Here is a 12571-nt window from a genome sequence, read left to right as displayed (position 1 = left end):
ATTAAAGTTATTACTTCCATGTATACTCTACTACCTTCATTAATGCTAGCTTTTAACCCTCTTTTACTGCGTGAATGCTCGATCACCTATATATACTTTCGTATTTCATGCTTCATTCGTACACAATAATTCTTCTCTCTCTTTCTTAAATTCACTATTCTCTTCTTCTTTTATCTTCTCTTCTTCTTCTTTTTCTCTCTCTATCTTTTTTCTAAAATGGATCAAGATAGCATTTTAAAGTTTTTGGATAACAAGGCCATTTTAGTCACCGGTGGTGCTGGATTTTTAGCAAAGAGTGAGTTACATTTTCTTTTTCTGAACTAGACGTGTCAAACGGCTTGGTCGATCAGTCAGTTATCAGTTGATCAATGTTAACGTAGTTTAATTTTGTGTACATTTTCTCTCCTGGTCGATCTCGTTTTAGTTATGTTATATGTTATACACATTTTTCTTCTTCTTACCTACCGTGGTGCATATTTGATATTTGGAGTCGAGTCGATTTCTAACAGGTCTAACCGTGAATGAATTTTTGTTTGCAGTATTTGTGGAGAAGGTGCTAAGATCTCAACCAAATGTCAACAAGGTTTATCTTCTACTAAGAGCTCCCGATAACAACTCAGCTTCATCAAGGTTGCAAAATGAGGTACGTACATACTATATTTTTGCATAGTTTAATTATCATTGTGCTACTCTATTTTGTTTACTTAATTATTTTAATTATGTAGCACTAAACGTTACAAGTGAGCTACTCCCTCAGTCTTTTTTTGTTTTTTACGTTTTTCTTTTTGGGTATTTCAAATTGTTCTTTACAATTCTATTTATATTATCACATAAATGACTTAGTATTCTATCAAAATTTGTGTCCAATTATTATTTTAACTAATTAAATTCATTGGGTAATTTAATCTCTCACATTTTGATAAAAGTGAAAACATTATAAATAAACGTAATTTATCTTGTTTAAATAAAAAGGCAAATTAATTAATCGTTAAACGCGTGAAAAATAACAAACGTAAAGAACAAAAAGAGACGGAAGGAGTAGTAATTAGCTAGCTTAGTGCTTTTCATGATTTCAATATTGTTGGATGGTTTTTACAAAAATCATAAAAATTGATTTTTAATTATAAAAATCATTAACCTTTCATACATTACACATTATTTATACTCATCCAATAATCTTATTAATACATTATTGGCCGCGCTAATGATCATTTTATTCATACATTATTTATACTCATCCAATAATCTTTCTACATTTTCCTAAAAAAGAACACACACTATATCTGATTTGGTCCAACTCTTTTTAACTAATAATGCTTTTTTTTAACTAATAATGTAGTACTACGTGTGTTAAGTTATTGCTAATTAATTTGCTACAAACGTTCACTACAAGACATTGTATCATTAACGACAGAAAATCCCGTCGCTAAAGATCAATAATCGTTGATTAAAGACGGGATTTTCGGTTGCGAACCCGTCATAAAAGAAGGCCGTCGTTAACCCGTCGTAAAAGACATTTGCGACGGTTGTTCCCGTCTTGGTTTGGTTGTTAGCCCCGTAGCAAAAGAAATTTTTGACCCATCGTAATTAGGTTGTCGTCAAAGATACAAATTCTTGTAGTGGTTATTCATGTACGAAATGTTTAATTAGATGTTAATTAGTTATACATAGTAGTCCGTATAGCCCTTTCTATTTATATGTATGAACAGTCGAACAGACTCCTACGGTCCTACGTTACCTAACAAATTTAATCTAATTTAAGAAATAAAGCCTTTTGTTTAAACAACAACTGCACAACTCCTACGTATAGGATTAAACTTATTAATGGCCCGGGGCAAGCAACTAAAATCTATCCAATGTGAGTAAATATGAGTACGTAGTACGTGTTATTTGAAAAAAAAAAAAAAATTAACATCATAATATCCAAGATAATAAGCTATCTCAAATTTGGTGTTTTTTTCTCCTAAATTTGTATTCCTACTCAATACCACTCTCCAAATGGTAATGGATGATAATGAATTTATGAAAAAAAGAAGATAATTTTGAGTGAAACTAATTACCTAACCATGGGAATGAATATCGATTTTTCTTACAAATTTACATACAATTACATTCCCGTTGACATTATTTATGCCCGTCTACCAAACGTGCCATTAATAGTATTTGTTCATCATTCTGGTTTCTTCTATTGTTGTAAGTACGATATGTACGACTAGTAAATATGTTCATCATTTCACTTACCAATAAAGTTATACTTCGTTTTTATTTATTTATTTATTTATTTATTTATTGTGAAAAGGGATTAATAGATTTAGAAATAACAGTTTACGGCATATATCCGATTATTACCATCCAAGTTACATTCTTTCGGTAGTATTTGTTCTTTCACTTTTCGTAGTACGTCGTACTCCGTAGTGTGTGTATTTCTTTGTGATTTCGGTTTGGTTTGTTTCTAGTTTGATTTGTTATGTTAAATTAATTAGGTGATTGGAAAAGATTTGTTCAAAGTCCTGAAGCAAAAGATGGGAGAAAAGTTCAACAAATTCATACAAGAAAAGGTGTGTGTGGTGCCAGGTGATATTACTTGTAAAGATTTGGGTATCAAAGAATCCAAATTAAAGGAAGAATTATGGAGAGACGTTGATATTATTGTTAACCTTGCTGCAACCACCAACTTTGATGAAAGGTACACTTAACTAGATCAATTATTTATTTTTAATTATATAGTACGTAGTATTTTTTTAATTATAATGTAGAATCATAATATACGAAGAATGAGCGCATGCTAGGATAGGGAATACTACGCAAGTACGCATATATCTATATTATTATATTATTAAATCTCCAAGGAAATTCATGCCATCTATTCGATCATTTGTTGCGATGACTTGGCAAGTGACGTGGTATCGTTGCGTCATATCATATGGATACATAATTGTTTATTGTGTTCTCACAAAAAATATGTTGCTACTCATCTTTGAAACCATGACATCTCATATGTTAATATAAAGCTTTATCCATCACTCCAACGATACAACTTATGACTCTACAACAATTAAAAACGAGAAATGCCGTTCTTTTGGATGTGTAAAAAATTTAATGATCAAATTTATGTATTTGAGTAACAATTTATGATAACAGTTTTTTTTTCTTAATTTTTGTTCATTTATTCAAATCACATATCTTTTCTAAAAATTTATTTAGACAAAAAATAAACCATGATATTAGCAGAGAAAAGAATAGGAAAAAAATAATGTAGTGCTTTCTTTTAGCTATTCAAATGTGGGTTTTTTTTTTCCACTAAAATGTATTTCGACTTTGCAATTCAATATACAATTGTAGCTTAACAAATTTCTTAAGTTATACGTAGTAAGTAAATTAGTACAAAAAAATAAAGTTTTACACAAATAATAAAATTAATCAAAAACTTAGTTCCCTAATTGTTGGTTAACCAATTTTATTCTTAAACTGCATATATAATAAAATTTATATTATTCTCGAATTGCATATATAAAGATATTTATAAGTAAATTTGAAAAGAATAAAAAAAAAAAATCAAACTATATACAACACTTCGTGACATGCATTACCCGTGCCACGAATTAGTTTTTCCTTTTAAATATATCTAACCAAAGGTAAGGTGAAATAACCTAGCTTTGCTTAACAAATTGTAACAGGTATGATGTTTCATTGTATCTTAACACTTTTGGTGCCAAGTATGTTTTGGAGTTTGCTAAGAAATGCGCTCATTTGGAGGTGCTCGTCCAAGTTTCAACCGGTTAGTACTTTAATCATAGCTAAGGAGCGCTTGCTTAATTTTTACATAGCATGACATATTGACATGACACCCACGAGTATATAATGAGTCGAGTTAAGCCCAGACTCGAAATGTTGCTCATTTAAATGCATTAATATACACTATAGAGTAGTATATGTACTAGTACGAAATATCATCTAACGTCCGTGCATGTTTACCCGTCAAAAAATAAATAAAGAAAGGTTCGTGTTAATCATTTTTATTTGTGCTGAAAATCTCAGCGTATGTATCCGGTGAGACGCCTGGTCTTATAAAGGAGGGTCCGTATTTTATGGGTGACTCACTCAATGGTAGACCTGGCTTAGACATTGAAGTGGAGAAGAAACTTATTGACGAGAAATTGGATGAGTTAAAATCTAAGAAAACCACGGCCGAAACTACCAAGATATCTATGAGAAACATGGGCCTCGAGAGGTACGTTCCTTTTAACATTTCAAATATAATATACCTCATACGTAGTAATATAGATTTAATTTGTTAATCGTCATACTATCAGGAAACTCGTATATCCACATGAAACTACCCTTTTTATTTTATTTTATTTTATTCTCCGTAATGAATAGGGCATCCAATTGCATGATTGCCAATTTAATTTGCCATTAAAATGTAGATGTAGTTGTGATTGCTACTATCGCAATACAAATGTCAATGTTCATCTTGAATTCTTAACTATGTCTATGACTACGTAGATTTAGTTGTGAATGTGAACTTGTGATTGTTATTCAAAACCCATGCTGGTCCCATTGCCGCCTATAATAAATGAAAATTCAGATGAACCATGCGTTGGAAATTAGTCTAGTGGTCATGGATCGATCACCGATCACGGGAGAGACACTACAGGAAAGGAAACGGGTAGATGATTATGATTGAAATATGTAGGACAACTCATAGATCTGTATATCAACAATGAAAATATTACAAGTAAAAGATAAGGGCATTTCACTTTCAAGGTACTCCAACTTTTGTGAATTAACTTAAATTTTTTGCAACGATAAAAGGGTACGTAGTACTATTTAATTAATTTGTTATCATTCTTAACGACTCAATGCTTGTAGAGAACTACTACGTATTAATTAAAGTCAAATCGTAATGCCACATTTGTTATTAAAGAAATATTGTTAATTTGAAACATCATATAATAATGTATATTATCGATATTAACCATTGCATCATCGCTATTTAGAAGGTGGAATATGGTGCACATAGAGTATGGTGCATCTTAAAAACACTAATATATTATTGAAAGAACATCTGGTTACGTGAAAAGAACATGAATATTTTTTTTTATTTAGGTTTTTAATAAATAGTAAAATAATATATTATTTTTATAACAAAAAGTGAAATATTATATCGCATATTTTTTTGTCGTATTGTCATGTTCTTTTGCTTATGCACATATGTTCTTTTGGTGCACCATGCTCTATGTGCACCACGGTCCATAGTCACGGATTGCAGCTATACTACATCGTTTTTAAACAGTCTCACTTATTAATTGTTTTACCATAATCTCAACTTTAATATTGTCCTCTATAATCGGTCATGTTCACTTAAACCCTGTTAAGATGGTAAATTTTGAAAAAAAATATTTTCTCTTCTACAGAGTACGCGTTATCCCTTCTCCTACTGCCCCCTCCCACGCAACAAGTGGTGAGCCTTCATTATGGTTGGGGTGGGCATGGCCTCAAAATTTGTACAGTGTAATTTTAATTATGGCCCTCTAATTTTCTGAGTATAATTTTACATACCACATACTACATGGCTTAATATTTTTACAGGCTCCTTACATAAACTGCTCGAGATCCGCAACTGTACGCAACCACCTTCACAAAAAACATCATCAGCACCACTTCACCTTCCAAATCCAAGCTCCACCAGCCTGCAAACAGCACCTTCCTCCTTATCCCATTACCATTAACATCATCATCTTCTTCATTGAACATGAAAGCCAAGAATTAAAAGCTGATCGACATTGAAAATAAATTCATAATAATTCGTGATGATATTAGGTACGTTGTTGCATTTTAATGACACTAATATGAGAAAATATATAGCGTATGAAATAAGAAAACAAACAATCTGCATTATGACATGCTAGTAGTTGGGAGTCTGGGTACCGATGATATCAATTATTCCTGCATAATACGTGAATATATATCATCAAAATTTCAAAATTATCTGTGACAATTCTTAATTTGTCCGTAGTATTTATTATTTATTTTAATACTCCGTACCTTTAAGGCTTTAAACCATGTACCGTTAGGAAATCCAACTGCCAACTGCCTGTCTGCCTCCCTATATGCATTCTGAGACTGTGGTCGATCTTCATTTATTTACAAGTATTAATTACCTAATTTACGGTAACTATATCTATATATATGCACGTACATGATTATAACAAATTTAATCCAAAATTCACAATATTTTGTTGCGATAATTTAAAAATTAGAACAAACTTATCTCGTTGATGAACAAATTGATTGAACAATTGTTGCATTGTGGATACCCACTGTCCTACCGCAACCCTGAATTCGTGTGCACTCACAAACGCAAATAGAGTCGGAACATATGCCCAAAACCAAAAGGTGATGTTGAATTTGATAAAATAATGAATCAATGATGCATGTCTCCTAATAAAGTAGGAAGGGAGTACGATATTATACTCTCTCGGGGAAACTACCAACCGGTTGACGTGGGCGTATTTTGTTTGTCCACTCATACCACTCTCTCACTTTCATGTACAAGTAGTACAATAACCCTTCCATTTTATAAACAAAGGAAAATAATGGTTTTCTATCGGGATAATTCCCACTATAAACTTTTCATTCTTTTTTTTGTTTTTCTCAACTAGAATTTCTGTAACATCTTTTCTTTAATTATGTGAACGCTTATTTATGCAAGCTTGTTGCCACATTTGTAAAACTATCGGTAGAGGACATCGTGGTTGAGTAGGATAACTAGCATGAGTTTACGGTAGAAGTAGCGATTGTGATCGTAAAATACAATAAAAACTATAATATTATTTAGAACTTTACTATAATTTTATCAAACATTAACTTTGATTTTGAAGCTATAATATTAAACGCTACCTAATTCGCTAACGCCCGCACACATACCCCGATCCGTGTTAACTAATGAATTTGGTGGGAATTCATACTTTTAGACTGAGTCTAAGTTGACTGTACTTACCCTGCAATAAGGGAAGGACAAGTCAGCTAATGAAAATTTGTTTTAGGGGGTAAATCTTCTAATTTAGGGGGGAAAGATTTTAGTCACTCCACCCTTTGGCTCTTCAGCAGCGGGAGTTTCACCGCCCAAATCACCCCTAAAATTTGTCCGCCCAAATTTTCATATGTAAAAAAAAAAAAAAAAAATCAATTCAAGCTTTTTTCCACAAAAGGTTATCATCCTTGTTGTAAGAAGGTGAATATTTTTTAACTCCATATCTTGTAATGAATTTCATTTACTAACTGCCATGAAACATACTTAGGCTCTGTTCTCTTCACCTTATTTTCACTTATTTCAGGTCTGATAATATAAGATCAAATAAGAGCCAATAAGATAAAATAAGATAAGTTCAGGGCCAATAAGATAAGATAAGATAAAATAAGATAAGTTCAGGGTCAATAAGATAAGATAAGATAAAATAAAATAAGTTCAGGGTCAATAATAAGATAAGATAAGATAAGTTCAGGGCCAATAAGATAAGATAAGATAAGATAAGGTGAGGTAAATATTACATAAGGTAATACTATAAGTTTCAATAAGATAAGATAAAATAAGGGTCAATAAGATAAGATAAGATAAAATAAGTGTCAATAAGTTCAGATAAGATAAGATAAGATAAGATAAGATAAGGGTTAATAAGATAAGATAAAATAAGATAAGATAAGATAATATAAGTGAAATTCAGGTGAAAAGAACACTATCTGAACTAATTGACCCTTATCTTATCTTATCTTATCTGAACTTATTGACCCTTATCTAGATCTTATCTTATCTTATTGACCCTTATCTTATCTTATTGAAACTTATAGTATTACCTTATGTAATATTTACCTCACCTTATTTTATCTTATCTTATCAGACCTGAAATAAGTGAAAATAAGGTGAGGAGAACAGAGTCTTTTCTTATCTTATTGACCCTGAACTTATCTTATTTTATCTTATCTTATCTTATTGGTCCTGAACTTATCTTATCTTATTAGCCCTTATTTTATCTTATCTTATCTTATCAGACCTGAAATAAATGAAAATAAAGTGAAATTAACCTTATATTTCGGATTTATTAGTTTTTATGATATAATTGTGTTTATAATTTAATCCGCAATATATTATCGTGTTGTTATCAGTTCGTTATAATTTGTAAACCTTTAATCTGCATTTCGGAAAAATCAATGTGGGTAGTTGTCATGACGGAGAAAACAATGTTCATTTTTTTATTTACAACATTTAGTTACCTGGTTCCCCAACCCACCTTTTTTTTCTTTTTTTTGGTTTAGGTCCTTAATAAATCTCTGCAAAATTGTAAATTTACAGATTTGTAATCCAAAACCATGAATTTTTTTGAACCGCTTAATCAAACAATTGATATCATTTGCCTAATCTTCACATTTAGATTTTGAGTGACTTGATTATCAAAATAAGGTCTTTAACATTGGTATCATTGAATCAATTATAGAAGAAGAAGTGACAATGAGTTAAATCCATTCATGAAGATAAAGATTGAATTAATGGATTCAATTTTTCTGAAAAAGCAAGGTAAAAGAATCAGACCAGATAAAAAAACTTTGGGGCGATGGAAATTCATTGGTTTCATCGAAATTTCAGAAAATAAAAATAAATAAACTCTTTAATTTGAAATTCAAATTCAACTTAAACCTGAAAATTTTGGAGCTGACAAGGATGTGACTAGGACAAGAGGTGGCAAAAATAGCCAATTAGCAAAGGGGTATCATGACAAGACTTAGACTCAGTCTAAGTGTGGGTTTTGCGGAATTTGGTTGGTTAATTTTCGTGTTTTCCAAAATGATATATCAGGGCAAGGCACTGGGGATGGCCAAATGTTTATGTGTTTACAAAGGCATTAGGGGAGATGGTGCTACTTCACGAAAAAGGAGATGTTCCTCTTGTAATTATTCGTCCAACCATGGTTACCAGCACTCTTAAAGAACCCTTCCCTGGTTGGGTTGAAGGTATTAGGTAATTAAATTCCATAATTCTCAACTTCATTATTGTTATTAGCTCAGAATTAGAGTTTTATCTAGCTAAATTGACTACATTACGTTACTTTTGGAACTTAATTTTGCAGGACTATTGACAGTTTAGCTGTTGCTATTGGCAAAGGGAGATTGCCATGCTTCTTGGGTGACCTTGAGTCAATTGCTGATTTGGTACGTTCATATAATAAATAAATAAATAAATAAATAAATAAAAACATACCAAGAAAATTACAAACGTACAGGTCGATTTAGCAATTTTGTTGAGATCGTCTGATACGTTATTTATGCACGTATCTTTATTTCATATCAGTCATGTACAGATTGTGGGGATGACGTTTTTTGTAAATATACTACTATGTGCAGATTCCAGCTGATATAGTAGCCAATTCAATAATAGTAGCAGCAATGGTTCATGCAAATCAACCCGGAATTCCAAGGATATACCATGTTGGATCATCAGTTAAAAATCCGGTTTCATTAGCATCACTGCATGAACTGGTATATGAGTATTTCACGAGACATCCATGGATTAACAAGGACGGAAAACCTGTCACAGTCGGCCGTGTCAGGGTTTTAAGCTCCATGGCTAGCTTCAAGAGATTTGTTACCCTTCGTTACCTACTACCCTTGAAGGTACCACTTATATATCGCCTGAAACTCTGTTTTGTTTGATTAAATTGAACACTTGATACAGTTTTTATATGACTGACATGTCGATATGAGAATTCCAACTCCCAACCTTGAATTCTGAATGTCGCATTACCATTTTGCACATCTTAGAACGTACAGGGGCGAATCCAGGAATTTATATATGGGGGTTTAAAAAAATTATGATTTTATTTCCTTTTAGTGGCTTAAAGTTGAAAGGTAAATAATCGAAATTTTATAAACGCCTCAATAAAATATGTAGAGAATTTAAGAACTTAAATTTTAGGTTTTCATAACAATAAAACACAATACAAAGTCTAAATTACAACATTAAAATGAAAACGAGTTTTTCATAATTTAAAGGAGATACTTTATTAAAATAATTGGCATTATAAATCTAACATGCAACTATAAGTCTATAAAAGTGAAGTATTACATACATTATTAGAAGTATATCTTATGGAAATTCCGAAAACTTTTTGAAGAAAAATAGCTCTACTATTTATTTTTTGGGTTTTTATAAAGCAAAATCATGAATCATTATAGAAACAAAAACAATAAAAAGGGTTAAAATAGAAATCAAGGAACCACTAAGCCAAATACTTCGTATATTTCATTGTCATTATTGCAGGTTTATTAGATATATTTTAAATATTTTAAGTGCAAATTAATTACCTAACATTAATTTAGCAATTTTTTTTGGAAAATAATGGGGGTCTGCCCCTGTCTTAGAACACTTACTACTATAATGTTATTAAGTTGTTACTTACTTTGCGGGTGTTTGTTTTTCCCACATTAGATCCTCGAAATAGTAAATTTCGTCTTCTGTCAGTACTTTAAAGCAACATTCATGGAACAAACAAGGAAGATCAACAAGGTGATGCGTCTGATAGAAATGTACAGACCATATTTATTCTTCAAGGGATTGTAAGTTTTGTTGAAACTATATCAAACTATTATACTCTCTTTGTATGTAACTAAGGGCCGTGTTGATAGTGTAAAGCACTTATAAATCTGTAAAAATAATGAATGTAGATATGATGACAGCAACACTGACAAGTTAAGGGCGGCAGCAAAAGATAGAGGATTGGAAACAGATTTATTCTATTTTGATCCCAAAGCTATTAACTGGGAAGACTACATGTTGAACGTTCATTTTCCTGGTTTAGTCAAATATGTCTTCAAATGAAACTATTAGCAGCGCGCAGAAGCAGTAGTATTAAGCAGAGCAAGATAATTGTCCAAAGTTTTTAAACCAAAGAAAATTTGATTAATATTTATTTTTTAATTGTTACATAATTCGCGATATGTTTATCAATTATTGTTACAAAATGTAATTTCATATTTAATTACCACTTTAATTTATGAAACATTTTATGTTTAATACCTCTTAACGAATATCAGGACTTTATATTGTCTGCCCCGCCTAGAAAGAAAAAAAGGACACTTGTGCTTTTCTTTTATCATTCACGATATCCATTATCCACATAAATATATGTTTCTGGTGTGCATTCGTTTCTCCACCAACAGTGAATTTAGATTAATCATGCAATTTAGAGAGGTCAACGTTAACTTATCAAAATACCTCAACCATGATCAAGAGACAATGCATGCTCTTCTTTTGCGAGCAGGAATACCGCCCGAATATAATCTGTGGATATTCTAATTTCATCAAGAGGAACAATCCCTTGGGAAACATGCAAATGTATGAGGAAAACAGTGATCGGTTTGATGATGAATAACCTCTGATCCTGGCAAGGGAAATGTCTTCAATTATTATTGTCTATAATCCTTAGTGCTTTACAAAAAGCATTAAATTATTGTCCAAGTTCTTAAAGAGCTCCCAAGAAGCCCAAAAGTATACAAAAGATATTGGGTTGAAGTATGTGAAGATCCATACTTGTGTAAATCATTGCATTCTTTGTAGGAAGGAGTGTGAAAAGGGTTCATTCATGCCCAATTTATGAGGAGTCTAGATGGAAAGAAGGTAATGGTGAATTTGATAATAGTGTCACATTTTTGGAGTCTCAAGGGACCACACAATAGATGCCTAGAATACCTCGTTTGGTTCTTCACCATTTACCTTAGTGCCTAGGATTCTAAGTCTTTTTATTTCTCCAAAATTTGCTACACGCTTGAGATGACATATGGAGCGATTTGATGCTACATCTCCCAACTTGAACCACATGAGATGGCATAAGGATAGGGATCAAGTATCGGTTATGAACAATCTAATTGTCCTGTGGAAATCCTAATGCCAAGATCCATGTAAAATTCAATTAACCCAATAGCATAATTCAATATTCATACATATGTGATGTGTGTCTTCCCTTATCTGCTTCCGAAATGAACAAGAACCGAGTTTGGGACCCCGAGTGTTGTCCCTCTGTAGTTAGTCCACAATATTCTTGGTAGGTGTATTGTTCGCGTTCTCACACTTTGTGTAAGGAAATTGATATTTATGTCATACAAAATATGAGCATCTAGGGTCATATTATAGTGTAGGATCAGAAGAATTAGAATCCGTTTAGGATTAGAGTTCTGGTAGGATTAAGATTCCTACACCAATTAAATTCAAATCGAACACAAATCACGCACACACATTGCACTCGCAAGGCCTTAGTTGTTGTGCAAGTTTATGTTGTCCAAGCAAGGGGTGTGGTTCCGTGGGTCCCCACGCACAACACAACCCTCCGATGCTATTGCTGCTTGTGCGGACCTCACAGTCAACCCAGCGTGCGCGAGAAAAACCTTGACGTTGTTGTGGGACTTGCGGGAAAGAAGCAAGCCAGATGTTGCTACTGTTGTGCGTGGATCGCACATGAGTTGTGATGCATGCGACCTATGGACCTTGCTTCCAGCTGGTTCGGACCTCATCTTGACGATT

General features: G+C 32.3%; 1 protein-coding gene across 1 annotated transcript; it reads left to right on the top strand.

Annotated features, from left to right (window-relative positions):
* Positions 1-111: 111 nt before the first annotated feature.
* LOC110785354 (alcohol-forming fatty acyl-CoA reductase) lies at positions 112-11100 on the top strand. Its single transcript, XM_021989792.2, has 10 exons — positions 112-295; positions 540-643; positions 2484-2686; positions 3678-3778; positions 4039-4231; positions 8855-9016; positions 9126-9207; positions 9400-9669; positions 10484-10611; positions 10720-11100. Exons 1-10 carry the CDS (start codon positions 217-219, stop codon positions 10871-10873), a joined length of 1476 nt encoding a protein of 491 aa, XP_021845484.1. The 5' UTR covers positions 112-216; the 3' UTR covers positions 10874-11100.
* The last annotated feature ends 1471 nt before the right edge of the window (positions 11101-12571 follow it).

The sequence above is a fragment of the Spinacia oleracea genome, chromosome 6 (assembly GCF_020520425.1).
Source record: "Spinacia oleracea cultivar Varoflay chromosome 6, BTI_SOV_V1, whole genome shotgun sequence".
NCBI classification, from domain to species: Eukaryota; Viridiplantae; Streptophyta; class Magnoliopsida; order Caryophyllales; family Amaranthaceae; genus Spinacia; species Spinacia oleracea.
This window is presented reverse-complemented; position numbering and strand designations above follow the sequence as displayed.